Raw genomic sequence first — 27,064 nt, 5'->3', positions numbered from 1 at the left:
TTAAAATATTTTTATTTTGAGACTCTCCAAGTCCACACTCCACTCGACTTGTCTCCTGTGGAGAAGGAGGCCGTGGGCCTCGTTCACTTGAGTATTTAATAGCGGTCTCCCAGACGGGGCTCTTGATATTTCTACTCACGCTGTTCAAGGAATCTTCTTTGTGTCGAATAATGGCAGCTCTGTTGCAGTTGCTTGGGCCAACTCTCTGTGACGTGACTCTTCTCTCCTACTTCATAGCCAAAGCTTTGTCAACCCCGCTTTCAGAATCCTCGAAGAGCCCGGTTCCCTCTCACTGTTTCCACAAGGATCCTGACCCAAGACCTCGCCATTTTGTGCCTGGATTGCTGTGGCAGCTGCTCACGGGGCTTTCTGCTTATGGCCTTCCCCGCCATTCTCTAAAGACCAGTGGTTCTGCTGAGACCTAAGCCATGAGTTGTCTCTTCAATTCTCAGAAACTTCCAGTAGAGCAATCACCTTCACCTCAGCCACCCTGGCCTCTACATCGTCCCTTAAACTTGCCTGACATTTTCTCACTTTAGAACATGTCCACCCGGTTCCCCGCCCCCTGAATCAGTTCTCCAGGCTTCGTCCGTTTGTTCTTTCAGAGCTTCACACATGAGCACACATGCATGTGCACACACAAAGCCCTCATTATCTCTCTAGTCACCCGATCTGCAATTCCACAAAAGGCACAACACACCACACACACACACACACACACACACACCTCGAATTTCAGGTCCTGACCTCCTGATTTTCTCAACAGTTACTACTACACAAATACCTACTTTGATGATTTTGCTCATTGTATGTCACCCGATTTTAATATAAGTTCTTTGAAAACTGAGAGATTTTTGTTTGGTTTTCATTTTTTATTACACTTTTAGGGATGTGCATTCATGTGTCATAATATGTGTGTAGAGGTCAGAGGACAACTCAGTTCTCTCCTTTCACCATGGAGGTCCCAAGAATCAAACTCGGGCTTGTCAGCCTTGGCAGCACCGACTTTTGCCCACTGAACCATCTTGCTGTCCCCAGATCAGAGCTTCATCTGGTTTGTTTATAGTTGTACTGCAAGAGCATTCAGTGCAAAGTTGGTATTTAATAAATACTCACTGAGCTAAGAAAATACTTTTTAACTTATGTCTCTCCTCTGTTTAGAACTCTCTAACAATTCCCAAAGCAGAGTTCTTAAACTCATTGGTCTCAAGAACCCTTTATACCCACAAAAAAGCATTGAAGACCCTAACAAGTTTTTGTTATCTGGAGTGTGTGTGTGTGTGTGTGTGTGTGTGTGTGAGAGAGAGAGAGAGAGAGAGAGAGAGAGAGAGAGAGAGAGAGATTTAAGATGATACTGTGGGGCTCTGGGCTAACTCAACAGTGGAACATTCACCTAACCTATGAGGCCCTGGACCTAGTCTCTAGCACCACAAAAAATTAATATCTGAATAAGCAATCATAACCACAAGTCTGTAAACACAAACAAACTCTGTAATAATTTCCTAAATAAAACATAGTGAGATGACTGGCATTATTTACACTTTTAAAAATCTGTTGGAAAGTCTGGCTTAATAGGAGCTAACTGTATTTCCATGCCTGCCCCCATATTGAATCTACGATGACAAGCTAAGAACCTTCTAGAAAAGTACACAGCACTCTCACGAGAAACTGAGAATCCAAACATTCATACACAGTTGTGCCTTTGTGGTCCCCCTCCCCGCCTACATGGCCAGTTCCTGCTGGTCACTCGCGCCAGGCTCGCCTCCCGCCACCTTTAGACGGTTCATTTTCTCCCTCTCCTCTGTTCTCTTCTCTCTCAAGACACATATTGTGCTAGTCACTTGCTGTCTGTATCTTCCTCCAGACAGGCTCCACACCCAAATAATTTTCATTTTCCCAGCCCCTCCTGCAGTGTCTGGGAGTCGAATTCTATGCAGTAAATGCATGTTAAATGAAGAAATGAGAGGGGAAAGAAGGAGAAGAGGGGTCTTGTAAACGAAGACTGCTCATTCGTTTTCCGGCCATGCAGACCCAAATAATCTCACAGAAACTATATTAATTAAAACATTGTTCAGCCAATAGCTTAGGTGTATTCCTAGCTCTCCCTTACGTCTTAAAGTATTCATCTATGTATCTCCATGAGACTGGCCTACCAGTAAGGTTGCAGCGTCTGTCTCCTTCAGCAGCTACACGGTGTCTCCTTGACTCCACCTGCTTTCTCTCTATATCTCTGTTCAGATTTTCCGCTTGACTTTACTGTGCTAAGCCAAAACAAATTTATTAGCCAATAAAATCAACAGATATACAGAAGGACATCCACATCAGGGTCTTCTCTCCCTGTAGTAACAGAAAACAGTATTTCTGCATAAGAATCCAGATTTCAGAGTAGGAAATATGATGTGATAAAAAGCATTACACACACAAAATCTTATAATAAAATCATACCTTGTACAATAAGTACATACTAAGTTGATTATTTTTAAAGGTTACATTGGGCATGGTGGCCCATGCCTTTAATCTTAGCACTTAGGAGGCAGAGGCAGGCAGATCTCTGTGAGTTCAAGACCAGACTGATCCACATAATGAGCTGCAGGTCATGCAGATATACATAGAAAGACCTAGTCTAAAAAAAAATTATCGTTCAGGAGATATGGCTCAGTTGGTAGAACGCTTGCCTAACAAGCACAAAGTCCTGCGTTCGATCCCTAGCACTATCTAAACCTGATACGGGAGTGCGCACCTGTAATCCTAGTGCTCTGAGGAAATGAAGATCATCCTAACTACATAGTGAAATTGAGGCCAGGCTGGGCTACACGTGACCCTGGCTCAAGGAAAAAAAAAATCAACCATTTCAAAATTTTCCCCAACACTTAGTTGACCACATTGATCATAAAGTGAATCTGAACCATTATGTGGTCTTTTATTTATAAAGTATAGGTGACAGGCAGGCGGGGGAGGAGGGTTGCGACAGACACGACACCAGTCTCATTTTACAAAGAAGGAACACAAGGCTCAGAAGATGAGGTGACTTGCCCTAAGGCACACTGAAATCAGCCACCTGGCTGGGGCTTGAATCCAGGCATCAGGCTTGAAATGAAGTTACCTTTTCTTTATCCCATATCTGCCTTGGTTGTGAGAGCCTGAGAAGTCAAGCGTTCCAGTGAATACATAAGCGATTACTCCGGAGCCTTCTAAGCCAGCTCTGGCTTGTGTACCGTCTTTGCTATAGCTCTACCTTGCTCTTGCTATTGAGACCATCTTAGGGACCCATCGTATGCACCCATTTGCTCTTCTGTTCTAATTTAAGACCTAGTCTACTTTAAATCATTTGTCTGCTCCTACGTGTAGGTGCACGAGAGTACAAGTGCCCACAGAAGACAGAGGCTCTCCTGCACGCCCACACCCCTGAACTGAAATTATAGGTGGTTGTGAGCCACCTAACGGGAACGCTGGAAACAAAGTCCTGGTCCCCTGTAAGAACAGCACAGGCGCTTTCAGCCACTGAGCCATCTCTCCAGCCTGCATCCTTTCGCTCCCATTTGGCTTCTTGCCATTGATCCACTGCCATCCCCACTCTTCACCCCTTCATCACGGCAGAACATTCAGTTTGGGATCATCAGTAGCAGCAGTTCATGGGCATTTGTCTTAAACAAAGGAAGTCAGCCCCTTTCCTTCCCTGGGTGTTTCATTTTCTCCTGGAACACAGTCCTCCCAAACCTTCCCAACATGAGCAATTCATTATCTTCCTTCAGTGTTTCTGCAATGCTTTGGTTTCCTCTCTTCCATGACTTATATAACCTTGTTTTTTTTCTTTCTATCTCCTCCCTAGGTTGTAAGTTGCTATTCACCAGTCTTCAACCTCCTTGCACTCCTAAAACTGCCAACTCCTTCTCTCTCTTGGAAACCCTCCTCCTTTTCCCACGCCTCGGTTGAGATCCTGATGTTTAGCTCTTTGGGAGGGCGTGGGTGTATAGGGTAAATGTGTGTGTGTGTGGGGGGGAGGCTGCACTTTCTCATACGGGCACCTTGACTGGCAGAGATTGACATCAAGATGTCTCCCCCAATCACATCTGCACTTTGTTTATTTATTCTGAGACAGGGTCCCTCGCTAGCACTCACTATTTTAGCTAGACTGGCTGGTGGATGGGGCCTGTGATCTACCTCTTCCTATGCCCCCACAGTCCCCGTGCTGAGGTTGCAGACACACGACCAACTTTTTACACAGATGCAATGGGTCTGAACTCAGGTCTCATGCTTGTATGGCAAACGCTTTGTCTGTTGAGCCATCTCCCCCAAACCCAGCCCTATTTCAGTCTTTTTTTTTTAATCACTCCGGACTCTTGTATAGACTCTTCTGTATGTCTTCAGATGGGGCCTCCAACCTTTGCTCTTCTCTGCTCCCCTCCTCCAGCGTCACCTGCCACACTTACCTGAAAGGTGACAAAAACATCCCTTCTTCTCAACTTGTTCCTATGCCCATTCCACACCAGTCTCTAGAACCCTGACTCCCAGCTCCCTGTCACCTCCCCAAGCTAGTCCTCCTCATGAGGACCCCAGTCCTGTGCCGACACCGCCGTTCATCTTCTGCATTGGCCATCTCCCCCACACTCTTTTCCCTCCTCCTCTGCAGATGCCCTTTGCCATGCCCTATCCCCTGCCATCCTAGCAAACAAAGTGTGTTTTGAGACCAGGTAGCTCCAGCTGCACGCTTATGAATCATATATGTCTGGCAAACTTATCCAGAGCATCCTCTTTATCCTAAATTGGTTTACAATAACAACCTGTTTCACAGGGCTTGTCTGTGAGGACTGGGGAGATCCATACAATCCCTACAATTCAGCTCAGTGCCTGGTGTGTAGTAGGCATTCAGCAAACTATTGCTGTGGCCTGTGCCCTTTTGTGGGGACTACTGAAGTTCCCTCCCAATCTTTTTGCGATTCTTTACCTTGGGAGGGGACTAACACAAGACATTTATTAAATGCCAAGGAGCAGCTGTATACAGCAGCAAGTACAACATCTTACAAAAGTGAGATGAACCAAAGCTTGGACGGAGGTCTGTCCCTAACACACTTGCTCCATACCTTTAAACTACCAAGCCACCATAATTTATACATTATCCTGCTCAGGAAAACCTCTAGTCACCCCCTCCATATGGGAAGAGCCCAGAGTGACAATCCCAGCACTCACCACTTGACATCTCTCGCTTCCTGGCAGTTCTCTGTAGGAACGCTACAGGGACCCACAGGTACTCCACAGAAACTGCCCCAACCCCATTCTGTACCCTCCACTCCTCCCCTTTCCTTCAGGGCCTTGCTAAAGCCTCACCTCCTTCCACGTAACTTTTCTCAGGCCCCCTTGAGCCTGAACCCCAAGAATCTTTTCTGATACTCGTTAGGTAGTACCCCGTTTTTTCCGCGCTTACATTTTCTTACTAGGTGTGACCCTCTGCAATATACACCTCCGCTCATGGGTCTTCCTTTTTGCTTTCGTAGCCCCAGTAGCCCAGGGTACCAGGTGTAGGAGGTGATCCATCAATGTGGGACACATAGGGGATGGGAGATGCTCCCTCAAAGGAGAGAGCTTCCCAGGGTTGTCCCCCAACCCCATTTAAGCACTGCCCAGGTCTGTTCTTTCAGCTTCTCAGCACCATTCCTCGAGGATAGTCCCTGAGACCCCCTTCTCCGATGCCAAGCATTTCTTTGGCTCTTTCTTTTCAACCCAGATTGTCTACCCAGCCCTTTCTTCTCCAGGGTCGCTCCTCAGCCCTTCTCCAGGGCTAGCCTAGGGCTGCAGACCCCAGGCCCGGCCAGGCCACCCCAGGGCCAGCATTATTTATCTGGCCTCTTCGCCCTCCCTCGGGGTTGCCCTCTTTGCACCCGGCGCCTCGAGCTAGCGCCTCCCGCAGCCCCGCCGCCGCCGCCCGCAGATCCCGCTCGGGCGCTGCCCCCGCGCCCCCGGCCGCCCCTCGCCGGGGCGGGGCGCGCGGAGGCGGGGGCGCGCGGCGGCCGAGGCGGCGGCGGCGGCGAAGGCAGGCGGGCCGGGCGCGCGTCCGCGGCGCCGTGACTCGGCGGCTCCGCAGCGGCTGCAGCAGGAGGACCCGGCCGGAGCCGCCGCCGCCGCCGCCGCCATCGCAGCCGGGCGGCTGGGCCCCCGCCGCCGGGATGCCGAGGAGCCGGGGCGGCTGCGCTGCGCCGGTCCAGGCCGCGCGCTCGAGCGCCTGGCGGGCCCCGGGGCGGCTGCTGCCACTGCTGCCCGCGCTCTGCTGCCTCGCGGCGGCGGCGGGGGCCGGGAAGCCGGCCGGGGCGGACGCGCCCTTCGCCGGGCAGGTGGGCGAGCGCGGGGCCGGGACCGGGGTGCCGGGCGGGGGTTGGGGGGCGGCACCGGCCGGGCCTCTTTGGGGGTGGGGGGCTGGCGCCGGGTCAGTACTAGGGCCGGGCGGGGCCCGCGGGCCGGGTTCCGTTCAGCACCGCGGACAGGGGCGGCGGGCGGGGGCGGAGCGGAGGGTCGGGATGGCCGCGGTGGCGCCGGGGCGTGTGGCCTGCAAGGCTGTGAGTGAGGGAAACCGTACAACGCCTCGGAGTAAATAGTAAGCGCAGCCAGTGTGTTGTGGGCTGGAGAAGAAGCCGAGGATGTTGGAGCTGGAGAAGGGAGAGGGAGGAGGGCGAGGACCGACCGGATCGCTGTCTTGGTGACTGGAGGGCCGTCGGGATAGACTAGATCGGCATGGCCCCACTAGGCAGAACTGAGGCCAACTGACAGTGGGGATGGCGGTTGCAAGAAAGCACATTTCGGCCCAATGCAGGAAGTTTGTAACAATTGGAGGTGCTCAGCCAGCCCAGAAGGCGGTGAGCTGCTCATCACTGGCATGTGAAGTCGGAGCTCCAAGAGGGGATTGGATGGATGCATGCATAATGCCTGCATGGATACACGCATAATAATAGTCGTGCACTATGGGCCAGGCTTGGCGCTACATTTGACAGAAATTAGCTCATTTAATCCCGGTATGTATTTTGTGAGCTAGCTGTAGCACCTGTCCCCATTTTACAGATGAGGATACAGACCCTGAGGGTTTAAGTAATTTGCCCAAGGTCACAGAACTAGTGAGTTGGCTCTTCTAGTCTTGTTTAAGCCAGGACATTATATCACATGGGGTCGGGAGCAGTCGCACTAATTTCTCTGCTCTCTCCCAACTTCTAATAAATAATGTTGAAATAGAGTTAACGTTGCTGGAGGAAATTAGTGGTAGCCTGAATTATCCTGAGAGGAGTGGTTAAGCAGGCATTCTATTAAGAAGAATCTGCCAGAACAGCAATTTTTTTAACAGGGCAAGAGACTCCAGGGATCATAAATTCTCTGAAATTTTCTGCTAATTTGTGTTTCTATGTGAAAATGTATGGTTTTTCTTAGAGAGAAGCTCTAGATTTTTTCAGACTCTCCAAAGATGATATATTTTTTAAAAAATTAGAATGTGTTAAAGAATTCTTTGCCCCAGCTGATAGTTGGCCTCCTAAGGGTTTATAATTGTTACCTGACTTTCAATGAAAACTTTCTCTAGTTTGTTTGTGGGTTTAACTCTGCCACACATCATGATTCATGGGTTTCCACTGGAGCAAAAGTAAGATTCTTCCAGACTTCCTGAATGTGAGCAGGGTGAGCCGGAAGAGCCCCCATCCTGGAGATTAGGGTGTGTGTGCTCTCAGCTGACCTTGGCCCCTGGAGGTCTTGTGACTTTCATCCATCTTCTCGACTGTCATCATCTCTGAGAGATGAGGCTGAATGAGCTCAAGTCGGAGCCCTTCTTATGCCTGTGGCATTTTGCACATTAAGAGAAGACAGTTTGCTTAGATGTGTCAGGATTTGAAGAGAAGGTTATGTTTACTTGGTGCTTATCCCTCCCGGCCTTACAGGCTTCAATTCTTCCTCTCTCACACCCTTGTCAGTGTTAAACTTAAGCTCTCCCATCAAGGCGAGCCACCTCCGAGAACAGTCACTTTTATCCTAGGTCACTTTTGTTGTTCTCTGTGGCTATCAGGAGGAGTTCACTCTCAACCTGACCACTGTCTCCAGATGTGGCATTCTTTCATAGAGACAGGGTAATTTCTGCTTGGATTTCAGGTCCTGTCCTGTTGCCTCTCGTCCTTTTTTCAGATATTCTGATCTACACACATCAGGCCACCGCCTTTGGGAAGCTATGCACAAAGTACCTGGTCTAGCCTGGAGCACAGCACCGTGTGGGGGTTATTTCTACCTGACCACATCGACTTGCAGTTCTCCACACGGATGTCCAGCTGCCGTTTTGCTCTGCTTCCCCCTTTGGCATAACATTTCCCTGCCTGAAAGGGTTTAATAAGTGCCTCAGTCCTGGAGTTTTCTCTTTGCCCTACTTTTTCTGGATCACTTATAAAAAATTAAGTCAGACAGGTCCCAGCGTGGTTGCTTGGGGCCCCTTGCACTCCTTATCCCCTTCCGTTCTGAGACGTGACTGGCTATTCCCGTCTGGTCTTTCCTATCTCAGGCGTTGATGAGAACATGGCTGCTCTGGACCATTTAAAACATCTATCGAAAACTTTTAGAAATCATGGAGATAATTTGCACCTAATTACCCCTTCACTGCACACTAGTGGGTGACAGGACTGAAAATGTATAGAAATGTCATTGCTTTCCAGCCCACAGATAATATTGCTCACTCCTCCGTCTATCTTGAGGCCCTTGGAGTCCAGCCCCTCCCTACCTCCCCATTAGCAAGCCATCTTTCCCACCCTTCATAGATAATGCATCCTGACTCCAGATAAGCTTGCCTCTTGTTTACCCTAAGACAGGCTGCCAGGGTTCCCTGGACGTGGTCACGTGCTGTTCACTGCTGTACCTCCACCCATTCGTCAGAAATCTTTCCTGAAGGATTTGGCTCACAACGGCCTCTCTAGGAAACCCCCTCCCTCCTCCCAGCATCATTTATTCCTCTCAGGGGAACATTTAGGGGAACATCCCCAGCCAGTGTGTCATTTAATTTTTGAAAATACACATTGTTTGAGAAGAAAAAGATTGTGGATCTTGGTCAAGCTTCTTCCCAACCAAAATCTAACACAATCATCAACCTTAAATATTTACCATTAAGTACTGTGTTCTTTATGTTCAAGGGTTACATTGAAATAGGCACCGATAGCACATGGGTTTCAAGGTCCCTTTAAACACCTTTTCTGGGGAATAGAGGGAGCACTTGCTGTGCAAGCATGAGACCCGAGTTCGAACTCCAGCACCCGTGTAGAAAGCCTGGGGGAGCACTCATTTGTTACCCCCAACTCTGGGGAGGAGAAAACAGGGTCCCTGGGGCTCAGTAGTCTGCCTATGCTAATTGGTGAGCCTCAGGTTCCAATGAGAGACCCTGTCTCAAAGGAAAAAACAAAAACAAATACAAAAAACAAAGACAAGATGGATGGCTCATGAGGAACGCCTGAGATTTATCCATGGCTTCCACGTGCACATCTAACACAGAGAGAGGAGGGGTACCACACACACATACTCATGCACACACACATACTCACTTGCACATCTAACACACACACACAGAGAAGTACCACACACACAGAGAAGTACCACACACACATACTCACATGCACATCACACACACACACACAGAAGTACCACACACACATACTCACAAGCACATCTAACACACACTCATACACACACACATACAGAGAAAAAGAGAGAGGTACCACACACATGCACATCTAACACACACGCGCACACACACACACAGAGGTACCACACACACATACTCACATGCACATCACATACACACACACAGAGAGAGGTACCACACACACATACTCACATGCACATCTAACACACACACACAGAGGTACCACACACACATACTCACATGCACATCTAACACACACACATAGAGGTACCACACACACAATACTCATGCACTCACACACAAAATACTCATGCACACACACATAGAGGTACCACACACACAATACTCATGCGCACACACACACAGAGGTACCACACACACAATACTCATGCACACACATACAGAAAAAGAGAGAGAGAGAGAGGTACCATACATACATACTCACATGCGCACTCACAAATAAAGATCTTCTTGGAGGGATGCATCGTGTGACTTCCTGGCCTGGTCTACTCCTGTAGTAGTAAGCAGTAGTGTCAGAACTCACCCTTGAGTTCTCGCACACCTTCTTAGGTGGAATGTCACCCAGTAATGGTGACCTACAGGGAAGAGAGACTGAGAGAGGTGGCCATCACCGTAGCAATCACCAAGTAAACACACCGCCGATCTTACTCCTTCAATTGTCTTAAATGAAGTGTCCAAGGACACAAACTTTGATTACCAATGATTCAGACCAGAACTGGTCCATGGCCTCCTGGCTTCTAAATTGAAAGTGTTTTTCTTTACAGTCTTCGGCTTTTGATTTCATATCTCTGGTCTTTCAATACCAAGGCAAGAAGAGAAAAAAAAAAGATTCAATCTGTTTTTGCTTTCGCTTTCTTGAGTGTTTCTTTTGTACTTTGATTGTGGGGTGAGGGAGGGTTGCTACCAAGTCTCTAATTGGATCCTTGCCTTTTGCTTTATTTTAAGCATCCCTGTCTCTTAGTGCGAGCTGGGGAGAGTCTCCATCTACGTGTTTGTCCTTCCTAGGTATGATTTGAGAAAAATCAGAGTAGACAAAAATTTTAAGCCACTGAGTGCAGGCCACATGAGTAAGCGTGACTCCGAGACTCAGGCTGTAATGGAGTCCTGCCCAGGAGGCTGGTTTTGAGTGATGTGCTCTGAGAGAATGGAGAGCTCTCTCTGGTTAGCGCCTGCAGTCAAGGAAGTGAAGAGCCCTGGATGAGTCAGGCTGAGATAGCCCTGTGAGGAAGCACTGACAAATTCCCAGGTCCCCCATGCTTTCAATATCACTGTAGCCTCCGATACATCCCGCTCTTGTCTGGGGAAAGAGAGGCCATTAGACATTCTCTCTGTCCTATGCCTTCTTGTGTTACTGCGGATTTTCCTGGTGTCCTAACAACCTCTGGACGTGTAAGGAACATCAAACTTTCCAGTCCCTGTCACATATGTGTGATCCTGGCAATGGCCTCATGACGTAGCCAAGAAAGCCGTGCTCACCTCATGGATGAGTAAACAGTGGCTCAGAGAGATGACAGGGCTTCCTGTCAGCTTCTCCAGGGACCTGCCCACAGCTAACAAACAAGGTGGAGACCAGAGCTGGAGTCTCTGTCCTTGTGCTCAGCACTTGCCCCCATCTTCCCCGTGCACCAAACTGCCCCGGCCCTGGATTACAGAGGCCACCATTTTCCACTTGTCCCACACCAGACCTTGAAAGGTGATAGTTTGAAAATCAGTAAATTATACTGCTGGAAGTAAACCTGAATTGTATCAAGAAACTCGTGGTAGGAATCGCTTAGCTTTGTAGATAATATAGAACTGTGTGAACTCCTAATGAGGAAACAACTAAAACCATCATTTTCCACCCTCACCCCCACCCCCACCCCGTGCCCAGCACTGTGTCAAACACCTAAGCTGAGAAATACTTTTACTCTTCTTGTCTGAGTTCCCCAACCATATTCTTTGGACAATACTTGGTACCCAAGTTTCAGCAGTTCTCTTGAAGAATACAGTGTGTGTGTGTGTGTGTGTGTGTGTGTGTGTGTGTGTTTATATATCTTATTTTTGAGAAAGGGCCTTGCTGCGGAGCCCAGATTGCTCTTGAACTCAGTCGTCATCCTGCCTCAGCCTCCCCAGTGCTGGGATAACACTCAGCTTTGTACTAGAGGCAAAAAATCAGGCATAGTCAAGCCCTAAGAAGGGAGGGCATGAGATGGCCCAGCTGAGCTTGGAGCAGTCAAAGGATGCTTCAGGAGAAATGGCAACTGAGATGAAATCAGATGGAGGAAAAGAGAGGAGAGTGGTGGGCCAGCAATCCAGGCAGAGAAAACCGGGAACCATGGCTTCCCCTGAGTTCGTGGCATGTTTAGGAAACACTGGAGAACTGGATATATCTGGGGCATAGAGTTACTCGCTTGTTTCCAGTCAGAGTGGAAGGAGATGAGGCTGGGAAGGGAAACTGAGCAGAAGGTAAGATTGGCTTTCGCCCAGAGGCCAAGGGGCCTCATTAAAGGCAAAGTGGAGAAGTGGCCTGTTTGGAGGCTGTGAGGAGGCTGAGGGGCCCGGATGCACTTGCCCCTGAGCTGCTCTCTGAGTGCTGGTAGTAGTTCCAAGAGTTGTATGCACACTTACTTAACAGGACTTAGGCCTGAGGGCCAGTGGCAGGGAACGGCATATGACTAGGGCTATGAACTCTGGCCCTGCCTCCACCATTGCTGAGGGGTTTTGTGTTTTCATTTGTTTGTGTGCAATGCTAGAGTTCGAACCCAGGGCCTCAGGCTTGGTGCATATTATGATGTACCCTGAGCTATTCCTCAGCCCTGCCCAGAGGTTTTAGAGCCAATCATTCTTTCCCTGGACTCCAGGACTCATTTCACTCAAGTTCTGATAAGTCTTACAGCACAAGATTTTTCAAAAATCAACTTTGATCTATGCTTTAATAATATGTACAACAATAGCAAAGTCATGCTATTGTGTGTGTTGGGGGAGGGGCTTGGGTATCTACGTACCCATAAGCACATAAATAGATGACATTTTATGAAAGGTTATGCATATAGTTCTAAAAAGGTGGAGAAAAACAGACATTGTTATTCAACTTTTGCTGGCGATGAATACTTTTTCAACTCAGTGGTGCACACAAACAGTTAGTGTTTCCAGAGCATGAGAGTTCTCTTGCCTTTTCTCTCCCCACCAGCCCCAGGCAGTGCCTGTACACACGGACATTCTGCATCTACTTCTCTACACCGCTATCTTAGCCTAAGCTTCTTATTTAACTTTAAAGCCTCCCCGCCTGGGCAGCCCCTTGCCCACTTCTAATCCTTTCTGAAAGAGTCAGGGGATGTTTGAAAAATGAATCTATATGGCTCTAGCTGTGTATAGTGGCACACACCTTTAAACCTCACTTGAGAGGCAGAGACAGGCAGATCTCTCTTCATAGCAAGTCCCAGGCCAGCAGGGGTTACATAGTTAAACCCTTTCTCAAACAAAACAAAACAAAAACCTCTATGAGATCTGTGCATAAAGCCAATACAGGGGCTGGGGTGTGTGTCATAGTTGGTAGAGTGTTCATGTGGTATGCATGAACCCCCGGGTCCTGTCCCTGTCATACATGGTGTGGCACACACCTGAAATCCCAGCTCTTGAGAAGTGGAGGCAGAAGGATCAAGAAGTTCTAAGTCATCTTCATGTAGTTTGAGGCCAGCCTGGACTATAGAAGACCCTGTCCCCCCACAGTCTCCCCCAACAGGCTGGCGAGATGGTTGGGCGGGTAAAGGACTGTGCTGTCTGATGACGCACGCTTAAGGACGTGAGTGTGATCCTCAGAACTTACACAAAAGTCAAAAGAGAATGCCACAAAGTTGTCCTGTGATGGCCACACCTGTGCCATGGTGCGTGTGTGTGTGTGTGTGTGTGTGTGTGTGTGTGTGTGTGTACGCGCACACACACACACAGAGGGGTGAGGGTGGAAAGGAGAAATAATAAAAATTACTAAATACATTTTTAATAAGTAAAACCAATACAGCACAAAGTATAGCCTGTTCCACGCTATCCTACAAACAAGGTTTGGGAAACCTGTCATCCCTGCCGACCTCTTCCCCACGTGCTCATGGTGAGGCATGAGCAGATATGGAAACAGTAAACAGTTCGTTGCATTTCTGGACGATAATTTCCTGATGTCTGTTTTACATTTTTTATATCTTTCTGAATGCTTAAACTCTTTAGCAATAACGAAATGTTTAATGCATTCCAATCAGAGCACATTGTTCCCACCCTCCTCTTGCTCAAATGACTTCTAAGACAATGGCTAACCCATTACCACTAAACAGCTACTAATTTTTTAAAAGATTTATTTATGTTTATTTCCTATGTATTGCCTGCATGGTTGACTCTGTATACCACAGGCACCCAGTGCCCACAGTAGTCAGAAGAGGGCACTATATTCCCTGGGGCTGGAGTTAGAGACAGTTGTGAGCAGTCATGTGGATGCTGAGAATTGAGCTTGGGTCTTCTGGTGCTCTTAACCACTGAGCCATCTCCCAAGCCCCAACTGCTACTAATTTTCATTATGGAAAACTTTCAGACACACACAGAGGTAGAAAGTACAGTCGGCGTGGCCTGAGGCCCTGTGTGGCCTAGTGAGGCCCTGTGTGGCCTAATGCTCCCCCTCACGCTTCTTTTCTTCCACTGACTCTCTTCAGTGGTTGCTAGACTCCAGCCACCTTGGCACACTTTCTACTTTTCTAGTCTACAGACTCCTTCCCTTTCAGAAACTGAGCAGAGCCGGGCAGTGATAGCGTGCACGCCTTTAATCCCAGCACTTGGGTGGTTTTTTTTTTTTATTTTTATTTTTTTTAATGTTTTTTCATGTTCCTAGAGAAGCTAAATAAGAAGGTGAATCCAAAGACAAACACATAGGCATCCTCATGAATATTAACCTTCATCAGGCGATGAAAGGAGACAGAGACAGAGACCCACATGGGAGCACCGGACAGAAATCTCAAGGTCCAAATCAGGAGCAGAAGGAGAGAGATCACGAGCAAGGAACTCAGGACCACGAGGGGTGCACCCACACACTAATACAATGGGGATGTTCTATTGGGAACTCACCAAGGCCAGCTGGCCTAGGTCTGAAAAAGCATGGGATAAATCCAGACTAGCTGAACATAGCGGACAATGAGGAATACTGAGAATTCAAGAACAATTGCAGTGGGTTTTTGATCCTACTGCACGTACTGGCTTTGTGGGAGCCTAGGCAGTTTGGATGCTCACCTTACGAGACCTGGATAGAGGTGGGCAGTCCTTGGGCTTCCCACAGGTCAGGGAACCCTGATTGCTCTTTGAGCAGATGAGGGAGGGGGACTTGATCGGGGGTGGGGGAGGGAAATGGGAAGCGGTTGCGGGGACGAGGCAGAAATCCTTAATAAATAAATAAATTTTAAAAAAAAAGTATTTATTTATTTATTATATATACAATATTCTGTCTGTGTGTATGCTTAAAGGCCAGAAGAGGGCACCAGACCTCATTACAGATGGTTGCGAGCCACCATGTGGTTGCTGGGAATTGAACTCAAGACCTTTGGAAGAACAGGCAATGCTCTTAACCACTGAGCCATCTCTCCAGCCCGTTTTTTTTTTTGTTTTTTGTTTTGTTTTGTTGTTGTTGTTGTTTGTTCTTTGAGACAGGGTTTCTCTGTGGTTTTGGAGCATGTCCTGGAACTAGCTCTTGTAGACCAGGCTGGTCTCAAACTCACAGAGATCCGCCTGCCTCTGCCTCCCAAGTACTGGGATTAAAGGCCGGCTAATCCCAGCACTTGGGAGGCAGAGGCAAGTGGATCTCTGTGAGTTCAAGGCCAACCTGGTTTTCAAGAGCTAGTTCCAAGACAGGATTCAAAGCTACAGAGAAACTATGTCTGGAAAAAAAAACACAAACAAAAGAGAAAAAAAAAGAAAAGAAAAAGTAAAGAAAAAAAGAAGTTGAACAGAATAATGTCTTTCCTGAAAGGTTCACTTTTTTCAGCTTTCACTTAGCCTTGTCTATTGGTTCACCGGTCTCATCTGAGACGTTATACACCTGGGGAGAGCACCCCTGACATCACAGGGGCTCTCTCTGATGAGCACTTTCAAGGCCCCTGGTCCTGGCCTCTCATTCCACTTATCACCGTGGCAATGATGTGTTTAGTACTTCCGTATCTATCTCCCAATGCCAGACTGTAAGCTCACAAGCAAGAGTTGAGTGGGGACGACAAGTGTGTACGGCCTTGTTAATGCCATAGCTGAGACAGACTCTGAGGGATGTGATGATGTCACTGCGAGCGCAGACTGAGTCCACCTAACCGGGGACAGGTTGCCTCCCACATGCAACGCACATTTTGTAGCATAGTTAATGGTTCATCAGGACAAGGCCAGAATACAAGTGAGTGTGGCATTCTGTTATGGAAACAAGGCTTGGCCTGCAGGATGTGTTCAGGCAACATGGTAGAGCAATCAGAGCTGGAGGGTGGGAGTCTGGAGAAGGGTGACAAGAAAGGGGTTGAAGCCTGTTGAGATCTGGGCTTAGACTTTGCAACTGGCAACAAGGAACTAGAGGGTGGACTCCACACCCAACCCCTGCACTCACATGGAGACTCACATACTAGCTAGAGGTTGTCTAGTACAACCGTTTTCCCACTAAGGAAACAACCCTAACCACTAGTCTTTGTCTCCTCTCTCCCTGTTCTTAAACTCATCAGGAAGCAGAGGGAACCTGAAGGCAATGGAAAGAGTAAGGAAGACCAGGCCTCCTCCCTCCTCAGAGTGAATGAGAGTGTGGCCACACTCCTGGCCTTGGTCAGAGGCCTTCCCAGAATTAGAAAACGGACATCCCAGTGCTGACCCAAAACCCCAAATGTGCCACCTCCCCAACCCTGGTGATTGTCTGGCTTGTGGTGGCCTCTTGGGAGTGAGCCAAGGACATTGTGTAGAGCTCCCGGGAATTCCCGTTAGTGCACTTACCACCCACTCGAGAGCCGATGGCAGCCAACAGGCAATGCTGTACCCTTAAGGTGTTTGTCAAGAAACTCAGCTGGGGGTTGTGGGCGACTCTGAGGGCCCTTTTTAGACTGGCTGGAACTGAAGAAGAAGGAGAGAGCGAGAGCTTTTGGAGGCACCGTAGAACTCTAGAGTGGGAGGGGGTAACACGACAGAGAGAACCCTCCCTGGAGGCTGGAGGCTGCGCTCCAGTCCTGCCCCCCTGCCAACTTGCTCTGCAATTTTAAATAAGTGACTTCTCCTCCCTGCATTTCATTTTTCTCTTCTGCAAACACGCCTGTGAAATTACATGATCTTCTCAATATCCCTGAGCGTCGCATTTCCTGGACCCTTGAATGGTTTTGTATTCAGTAGGACATTTTTAAAAAGTAATTCTAACATGGGGGACCAGCAGCAAGGGCCCTCAGTTGCAAGGCTAGAGGAGAAAGGTTTAGTGGGACAGGAATTCAAGGGAACAGACCCAGTGACCAAAGTGATCCTGGAAAGGTCACCAGAGAGGCTGGGACAGCAGAAGTGGCCAAAGGTGGTGGTTACAGAGTGTGGGCACAAGAACACAGTAACAGCACTGTTAAAATCAAAGACGTAGTGTTCATGTATTAGTTTTCTATTGTTGCTACAACAAGTTGCCATAAATTTTGTTAAATAAAATAATCTAGCTGTTGGCCAGGCATGGTGGCACACACCTTTTATCCCAACACTTTGGAGGCAGAGGCAGGTGGATCTCTTGAGTTTGATGGCAGCCTGGCCTATATAGAAAGTTCCAAGCCAGCCAGAGCTATGCAGTGAGACTTCGCCTCAATATTTATAATAATAATTAGAAAGCTGCTAATATTACTCAGTTGTATAGTGTACAAAAGGGATTGAATTCAATTCCTCGCACCGCAAAAGCGATCTGGAAATGAGAAGTCCCAAACGGGTTTTATGGGACTAAAGTCAAGGTATAGGCATGGTTGCATTCTTCCGCAGGCTCCAGGGAGACCCTGTGCCTTTCGGCTTCCAGGCTCGGGACCCTCTGCTTCTCTATTATGTCTCTGACTTGGACTCTTCTGCCTCCCTCCTCTAAGGCTTCTTGGGATTCCATGGCACTCTCTGTGGTGTCCCCGGCTAATCTCCCTGTTGGAAGATCCTTGGTCCTATAAGGACAGTCTCTTTTGCAACACGACAGTCACAGGCTTTGAGAAATTGGATGTGGACATCTTCAAAGACCATTCTTACCTAATGCCTCATGTCACTGAAGCCTCTTAACGATTCTTTTATCGTCCTCTTCTACCGATGAGGGACAGGACCCAGAGAGAAGCTAAGTCATTTGCCGAAGGCACTCAGCTAAGTTAGCAGTAGTTAGCACGTGACAGTCTGTAGGTCCTAAGTGAACTATCTTCAGATAGGGCCCTATCTAGCCCTCAGGTAGAAAGAGAATTATTGTAACTCTCTGAAGGATGCTTCCGAAGATCTGGAGCCTCATGCATGCTAGGGACATGTTCTGTCACTGGCCATTCCCCTAGCCCTCCAACGATACTCCTGAATTAGCATTGGCATACCCCACTCCTTTCCTTTTCCACTATCGCTTATTCAAACATCTGGGACCTTCCCCGACCACACTCTGTAGAATAGCTGGCCCAGAATTCTGTCTCCTTGGCCTACATCACCCCTTCCCCACACTTATTACTGCTGATTCTCCCTCTAGATGACAACCGGAAGCAGCTGACGGGTTTTGTTCTGTTACAGCCCTAGTACACAGAGCCTGCTCCATAGTAGGTTGCTCAGTAAATATCACTGGGGCTGGACAGACGGCTCAGAAGTTTAGAGCATTTACTGATTTTGCAGAGGACCCAGGTTCGGTTCCCAGCATCCACATGTAACTCCAATTCCCTTTCTTACCCCTGTGGGCACCTGCATACATGGGGTGCACATACACACCCACTCAGGAACACACAGATATGTATCTAAATATTCAAATTTTTTAAAGTAAAAAGTAAATATTGAATGGGTAAATGAGGCAGAAACAAGTTGATTTGATATTTAGGAGGTAGGACCAATGCTTTTTGGTAAAACACTGGATTTGAGTAGTAAGGAAGAGCAAGGAATCATGGGTCATAGGAGGCCTCTGGTTTGGAAACCAGAGGCAGTGATGGTGTGGGGTTCTGGCACAGGAACTGTCTGAGTTGGGGTTTCTGACGCAGTGATAAACACTGACCAAAAGCAGCTTCAGGAAAGGGTTTGTTTTGCTTACACACTCAGATCACGATCCATTATGAAGGGAAGTCAGGGCAGGAGCCTGGAGTTAGGCCATGGGGAATGTTGCTGGCTGACTTGCCCCCCATAGCTTATTCAGCCTGCTTTCTTGCCCACTCATGATCCACTCAGGGGTGGCGTCACCTCCAGTGTGCTGGCCCTCTCACATCAACCGTTAATCAAGAAAATGTCCACCCCACCACCAGACTTCCTACAGGCTAATTTGATGCAGGCGCTTCCTCAACTGAAGTTCCCTCTTCACAGATGACTCTAGCTCGTGTCAAGTTAACGAAAAGCTAACAGCCCGGGAGCCACAGCACAACCCTGTGCGCTATGATCTGAGCTCTTTTGGCTCGTGAGAAGCAGAAAGTCCCAGGAAGGGGGAAGCTGCCTGACCACATGGGAAGCCTAAATCCTGCCGCTCACTAGTTTTATAACTCTGGGCAATCATTCATTCTGTCTAAACCTCAGGTTTAGACATCTGCAATTGGGAGCCACCATCCCTCCCTCATGGTGCTACCTCCTTGGTGTTGAGCACAATGCCAAGCGCAGAGTCGGCCCTCAGATAATAACATCTGCGATTGTGACTGTGATTAGATCATCTCCACCTGTCAAAAGTTGCTCCTTCTAGAGTCAAGATCTGGGTCCTGCACTCTCTCCTTCTGCACTCTGTATCCACAGGACAGCTCTCCTTCCTGACGCCTCGTTCTCCTTGAAGCCCCTCTCCTCCTCCCTGAATATCTCTCACATATCCTTGTTGGGCGGCTCCTGGTTTGCTTGTTTTCCTTGGGGGAGTTCCACTTTGTTCCTCTGCTCCATAGACAAACCCCTGAGATGGGATTTGAAACACTCTCCATGCTGAAGCCTGTGCTTTGTCCCTATAGCTCACATTGGCACCCAGGTTATGGACTTGATTGCCCAGACAGTGTGTGTGTATGTGTGTGTGTGTGTGTGTGTGTGTGTGTGTGTGTGTGCAAGCGTGTATGTGTGAGCATGTATGCATGTGTACATATATGCCCATAGAGGTCAAAGGCCAGCTTAGGCTATTGTTCCTCAGAAGCGATCTATTTTGTTTTTTGAGGCAGAGTTTCTCTCTAGCCTGGTGCCAGGCTGGCTGGTCACAGAGCGCTGGAGACCTGCCTGGGCCTGCCTCCAGCACTGGGATTATAGAAGCACGCCTCACCACCCCCAGCATTTGCACTTGGGTTCTAGGAATCTAATTCGGGTCCCCCTGCTTGCACTTTACTGACAGAGCACCCTACCTTCCAGGACCCCAGATTCTTTGATCGCAGTCTTTAATTCTCTCTTCCTCATTAGAGTTTAGAGTTCCAAATCAGATACCTGACTGTCTGGTCCTTTTTTTGTTTGTTTTTTTGTTTTTGTTTTTTGTTTTTTTGTTTTTTCGAGACAGGGTTTCTCTGTGGTTTTGGAGCCTGTCCTGGAACTAGCTCTTGTAGACCAGGCTGGTCTCGAACTCACAGAGATCCACCTGCCTCTGCCTCCCAAGTGCTGGGATTAAAGGCATGCGCCAACACCGCCCGGCTTGTCTGGTCCTTCTTGATGGACTTCACCACCATTGTTTTTCTGACATGTCAGCAGGCACTTCACTCCTGATCAGACCCCTGACCATCCTCCCAGGCCTTTCCTGCAGCCAGATCATCTGAATAGATGTGATGCTCTCAAATGCCCTGGGGACCATCTGTTGTAACCGATCCAGCCTCTCTCTCCTCCCCAGGCCATCTTGGTTTTCCAAGTGTGCGCCTTAGCCTCACCAATTGTCTTCTCTTTCCACCCCCATCGCTACTTCTAATCTCACCACCGCCTCTGCTGTCTGCCACTTTCTTCCCTCTTAGGGCCGCATTCTCTCTCTCTCTCTCTCTCTCTCTCTCTCTCTCTCTCTCTCTCCTCTGTTCTTTCTCTGTCATTTCTCAGCTCTGGCTCCTCAGGGACTGAAATCCCGCCCTGTGGCCAGCAGACCAATCACACTGTTCTGTCCGTGATCTCCACGTCTTTGGTTCAGCCCCGCTATTTTGGTCTGCTGTACCTGCAATTCTTCTCACTTCCCTCTGTGTTTTACACCTCTTTCGGCACTTAGAAGGTGTCAGACATCTTAGAGTTAGTTAACTTCTGTCAAGGTTAGGCTTCGGACATGGCTGATGATAGATTAGTGGGTGAAGGTGTAAAAAGATGGAAGGTCAGTCGTTCCATTTAAACTGAAGGAGGCCAGCTTCTTTTAGTGGGCTTTTACCTCTTTTTTTCCCCCTTCAGAAAGAACAATGGACCCCATTGCCTCATCCAGCCAGAAAACCAAAACATGACTGATAAACTTCAGCCAATACTTTTTGTCTACCTTTGCTAGATACCAGGATTTATGCTGTGTGTCTTCATGTTCATTACTTATTCAGCCTTCTCAAGATGAATTCCTTTCCTTGGTACTCAGACAGTGCCTCCCAGGCCAACTGTTCATTCATTTCCTCATTCATGAACTTGGTAGCTATTGAGTCAGTCACTGTGCTAAATACTGTAGCAGGTTAAAAAAAAAAAAAAAAAGACAGCCTCTGTTTCCCAGGCACTCGGTGCAGTTGGAGAAAACAGATACAATCGGTGAGCAGGTGTGAGGCACTGCGGGAACTTCATCTAGCGGCGTACACACGTTAATTCAGGAATAAAGAAAGCCGCCTCCCTCTGCCAGGGCATTTTAAGGAAAGTTCAATGAAAGTGGGGCCTTTTGAAGAAGGCCTTGAAGGATGGGTAGGAGTTTGCTACCACGTGCCAAGTGAATGGGTTTGCAGCCACAGGAAGAGCTTGGGAGTACGAAAGGGCAAAGGATGTTTGGGAGTTAGTGTGTCTTCAGCGTGATCAGGGCTTCTTCCTAGAGAAGCCAGAGGGGCACATGAGGGGCAGAGATGAGGTAAGCGTCGGATTCAGAACTGACTAGTCTCTGACCCGTGTTCCCTGGCAGAGAGACGAAGGCACAGGGACTTACTGCTTTGCTGACAGAATTTAACCTGGGAATCGCTGTTAGAGGAGGCAAATAGCTGCATGGCTCGCCTGCTTCTGGACATTCCCACTGTCAGTATTTGAGTTTTGTGGCTGGTCCCAGGCCAAGGGTTGAGTCCCAAAAGACTGTCTGTAATCTGACCTCTTGGAGAATAGATCACACGAGGTCACCTCTCTCCATTTCCCCTTTCCAACCTCTTCACCTAGCCTCACCCAAAGTTTCGGCCATTTTTACACATGTCTCAGAATGTGCCACCCATCCCTGCTGGACAGTTCCAACCTCATCTCTGCTGGCTGTCTTCCACGACCTCACCTTTCCCTTTCTCCCTCCGGGGACAAGACATCACCCTTTTCCCCCACAGAACCTCTCCATAGCTATTCCACAGTGCTATATCTTCATCAGGGGTTCACTTGTCAGCTTGTGAATTCCTTAGTCTTCATTGTACCCCCCAAACCTTGCACGGTGCCTACCTAGCATGTAGTAAGTGTTTGAGAACGTTTGTTGAGTGGACATAATGAACCACCAAAGCATGTCCAACTCTGCCCCAGGCACTGGATATACAGAGATGGAGGGAAGCCTTCCCACAAGAAGCTTAGACTCTGGTGGATGGTGATACGGAATGATTGGAGCCCAATATCATAAGACCCATAATATCTGTAATCGGGGTTTAGAGAGCACTGAGGAGAGAGAAATCACTTAGCCTGGGAAGTCTTCCAGGGGTAGTAATTTATGGATTGAACATTAAAATATGACAGGTTTTTGCCAAACTAAGAATGCTCGGCAGAGAGAAACGTATATGCAGAGACATAAAAGAGACTCGGTGTTGGGGGATGATGAGTACTGACACTCTGCAGCGTCGTTCTGAAGGGAAAACATGTTTTAGACACCAAATCTGAAAGGAGTAAAGTTGCCGCTCTTTTGTGAATGTTCCAAGACTATTGTTCTGGCAATTTGGCTTTTAATCAGTTTTATCCCAAGGCAGTGAAGATAATATAGTCACCTTTGGTGAAAAATAAAGAGTAACTTACTCATAGTTTGTGGCAGCTACCTACCTTCTGAAGGTGGTTTGATTTGGCTTATAATAAGTGACATATTCACAATAAAGCTGTTTGTATAGGAACAAAGCCCCAAGGTTCTTGGGCTAAAGATGTAGCTCAGTCGGTAGAGTGCTTGCCTAGCGTGCATGGACCTTTGAGTCTGTTCCCTACCATGCAATAAAACCGGGCATAGTAGCACATGCCTTCAATCCTAGCATACCATGGAGGCAGGAGGATCAGAAAGTTCAAAGTCATCGTTGACTACATAGCAAGTCTAAAGCCAGGCTGACTTACACGAGAAGGGAATAGAACCATTTCCCAAGGTGCCCTTCCCCACACTCAGTCATCAGTCCTCAGCATGACCCTCTGAAGATGGCAGAGAACTGGGTTTGGGGACTGCAAGCCTGGCTTTGGGGGTGTTCCTGACACATCAAGAATGTGGAAGTTTCACTCATTTTCCAGTAGATGACTCGGGGGACCCCTGGTGATCTCGTTTCCTTGGGTTTCCACCACTCTCGCCTTTGTGGGTGAGGAAAGCTCCTTTGCTATCCAGGTCTCACTGTTCACTTGACCTTCTTCACTCACACATTTTTAGTTTCTTGCCCTTGTTTCTCTCTCTCTCTCTCTCTCTCTCTCTCTCTCTCTCTTTCTTTATTTGCAGTGTTTAAGATTGAACCCAAGGCCTTTGTGCTCGATAGTTAAGAGACCAACTTCTAAGTCACATCCTCAGCTATTCCCCCCCTTTTAAAAATGATTCTATGAAAAAAAAAAACTTGGAAAACAGGAAAGCACAAAAGTCTCCATGGCACCCTAACCAAGAGCTATTCAGCTGGGGTCGTTTTTATTGTTGCTGTTGTTTAATTTCGGAGGGAGCTGAGACTGTAAATGAATACAAGAAGCCCTGGGTTCATCCTGACACACACACACATATACACAGGCATGCACATATACATACACACGTTCACACACTGACACACACACATATACACAGGCATGCACATATACATACACACGTTCACACACTGCTGATATTAACTAAGACTTTCAGGAAGTTGACAGAACCAGGACAAAGCACTAACAACCTGAATCTTCAACTGTTAGCATTTTACTGCATCTCTCTCTCTCTCAAAATATATTTATGCATTTATTTTGGAGCCCATTAAGCACCAGTTGCAGATACCACACATTCTTATGTAAGCCTTCAATGTGTATTTCTGAAAGGCAAGGAATTCTCTTACATAATAGATTTTTCTATGCATTTATTATTTATATATATATATATGGAATATGTTGCTTTGCTTATTTATAATTGTTTATAATGGATTGCTTTGTGGGGAGATGGCTTAGCAATGAAGACTATATATATATATATTTCCCTGCCAACAGCTATGGTGCAGTGTGACGCTGTCAGATTGACTTTGGACACAATGTGTTTTAGGAGGGAAGGTTTCCATGGGCTGCTCTCCCTCAGTGAATTAGCTGTTTCCGTGCGCACGTATGTTAGTCCTGTGTCAGTGGGAAGCATCGAATTCGTGAATAAAAAGGGCAGGCAAAGCTCTGAATGCAAAGCTAGTGTCATCCTGTAGCCAGTAGATAGCCAATGAGAGGTTGACAGTGGGAGCGGAAGCCAATCAGAGTTAGGGATTCTGGAGATTGAGGTGACCATGTCTGCAGCGTGGGATGGAGGAGGAAGAGAGCAGAGTGTGGGTCCATAAGTACTTTTCGTAAAACGATGCCCAGTTTTGAGGGTAAATCTCTGCCGTGCAGAGCGGAGCCTCCTCCAGCCAACGCATCATTTTCTCTCACATGTCTTTCAGAACTGGTTGAAATCCTATGGCTATCTGCTTCCCTATGAGTCCCGGGCGTCTGCACTGCATTCCGGGAAGGCTTTGCAGTCAGCAGTCTCCACTATGCAGCAGTTTTACGGGATCCCAGTCACCGGAGTGTTGGATCAAACAACAATCGAGTAAGATTCCATAGGGCACTGCGCCTTTGAACTCTCTGGACTCTGCGTTCCCATTTGTCCTGCTCGTACCACGCCCATCCTTCCTGCCTATCTGTCTCTATTTACTGTCTCCTTGGGAGAGAAAATATCAAAGAGTGCCCTTTCATGGCTCTGGTTCCAGTTCATCCTTCACCCCCACCCCATCTCTCTGATACTAATTTTATGCTGTGTGGCTGGAGACAAGTTGCTTAACCCTTCTGGGCCTCAGTTTCCTTGTCAGCACAGTGAGGGGTGGGTTACTGAAGGTCTCTTTGGTCTCATCAGGTTCCAATAACTAAGAGCTCTCTCAGTGGTCCGCTGGGCGCCCTGAGATGTGTGCACAGGGCTCACTTGATACAGAGAACTGTGGAGCCGTCACAGGCTGGCAGTTCTTGTCCCACTTTTCCCATTTTCCAAACACCTGCTGGGTGCCTGCATGTGCCAGGCACAGTGCTTAGCCCCAGCCTCCTACTGAGCTGCTTTGTGAAAAACACAGTCATCTGACCACGCCATCCTAGGGCTCAAAAACATACCAACCCCAGGGAGGTGCTGAGGAGGCAGTAACATAAATCCAGCCAGGAGAATAGTTCTCACCACTAAGGGACAGGGCAAAGAGGATGGGTCATAAAGCCTGCCTTGAAGGAGGGGCCAGGGGGTGGAGGCGACCTAGGAGGATGTGACCTCCCACCAGTAGAGGTGGCATGACCAGCTAGGTTAGCCGCAGAGTGGTCAAAGGAGGAATCAAGAGATTGTGGATAAATTCAGGGGAACCGTGGAAACCATGTCAGAGGGCAACAAGGGGAAGAGACATGAGCAGCTGAGATGGCGAACGGGAAAACTTTTGAGAAGCTGAAAACAAAGGGAAGAGGAAGAAATGGGTGGTAGCCCGAAAAGGACATGTTTTTGTTTCTCACTGGGAGAAAGTTGGGCGGGCGGAGTGGCTCACTGGGTACAGGTGCTTGTTGTACCAGCCATGTGTTAGATTCCCAGAATCCATGTAAAGGTGGAAGGAGAGTACCAACTCCACAGAGTTGTTCCCGATGTTCTACATGCATGTGTACACACACACACACTCTCTCTCTCACACACACACACACACACAAGTAGGGGGCTGGAAAAATGGCTCTACATTTAAGAGCACTTACTACTCTTGCATAAGACCCAGGTTCAAGGGCTGGAGAGATGGCTCAGAGGTTAAGAGCATTGCCTCTCTTCTTAGAGGTCCTGAGTTCAAGTCCCAGCAACCACATGGTGGCTCACAACCATCTGTAATAGGGTCTGGTGCCCTCTTCTGGCCTGCAGGCATACACATAGACAGAATATTGTATACATAATAAATAAATATTTTTTTTAAAAAAAAGACCCAGGTTCAATTCCTAGCACCCACATAATGGCTCACAACCTCCTGTGACCCCAGTTCCAGGGTCTGGTACCCTCTGACTTCTGAGGTATCCTGTGTGTACCTGCTGATGCAGAGACATACACAGGTAATACATACCCATAAAAATAAAATGAATATTTAAAATAGAAATAGAAATTTTAAAAGATGAGAGTAGTTGACCACATTTTGGTTTGGTTTTGCTTTAAGACAGGATCTCTCTACATATCCCTAGCTGTCCTGGAACTCATGAGGTAAACCAGGAAGCCTTGAATTCACAGAGATTCTCCTGCCTCCCAAGTACTGGGATTAAAGATGGGCCCAGCAGGTAAAAAGTGCTTGCCACACAACCTAACGACCTCAGTTCAATCCCTAGGTCCCAGATTGAAAGGAGAGAACCATCTCCTAAAAGTTCTTTTCTAATCTTGTGTGTGGACACATACACACTAATAATAATAATAAATACAAATAAGTAAAATAATTTTAAAAACTAAAAAGAAATCTCCATGAAAGTGACTCGAACTGTTTCAGAAGAGACATTCAGGCCAGAAAGGCCTAGAAAGAGCAGAAGTGAGTTTCCAAAGGGGGAGATGGGAGCCCACGTGAGGGTGGAAGCAGATGGCAGGGCTGCCTGAGGACACAGGAGAACTGGCAGAAGGCAGAATGGGAAATACACACAATTGTGCCTCGAGAATCAGTTCATCCTCAGACAAGTTACTCTGGGATGGAATCGATCATCTCTGGGGCACTCTGAGGGCTGGGCTTG

General features: G+C 47.9%; 1 protein-coding gene across 2 annotated transcripts in view; it reads left to right on the top strand.

Moving 5' to 3' along the window:
• The first annotated feature begins 5,993 nt into the window (after positions 1 to 5,993).
• Positions 5,994 to 27,064, top strand: part of Mmp24 (matrix metallopeptidase 24) — a 44,825-nt gene continuing 23,754 nt past the window's right edge. For both annotated transcript variants that reach the window (XM_041670221.1, XM_041670222.1), the window contains exons 1-2: positions 5,994 to 6,326; positions 24,754 to 24,902. In XM_041670221.1, coding sequence (XP_041526155.1) covers positions 6,162 to 6,326; positions 24,754 to 24,902 — 314 coding nt within the window. In that variant the 5' untranslated portion in view covers positions 5,994 to 6,161. The remainder of the gene's footprint in view (positions 6,327 to 24,753; positions 24,903 to 27,064) is intronic.

The sequence above is a fragment of the Microtus oregoni genome, unplaced genomic scaffold (genome assembly GCF_018167655.1).
Source record: "Microtus oregoni isolate MIOR12 unplaced genomic scaffold, Mior012 000020F_ref0000438, whole genome shotgun sequence".
NCBI classification, from domain to species: domain Eukaryota; kingdom Metazoa; phylum Chordata; class Mammalia; order Rodentia; family Cricetidae; genus Microtus; species Microtus oregoni.
This window is presented reverse-complemented; position numbering and strand designations above follow the sequence as displayed.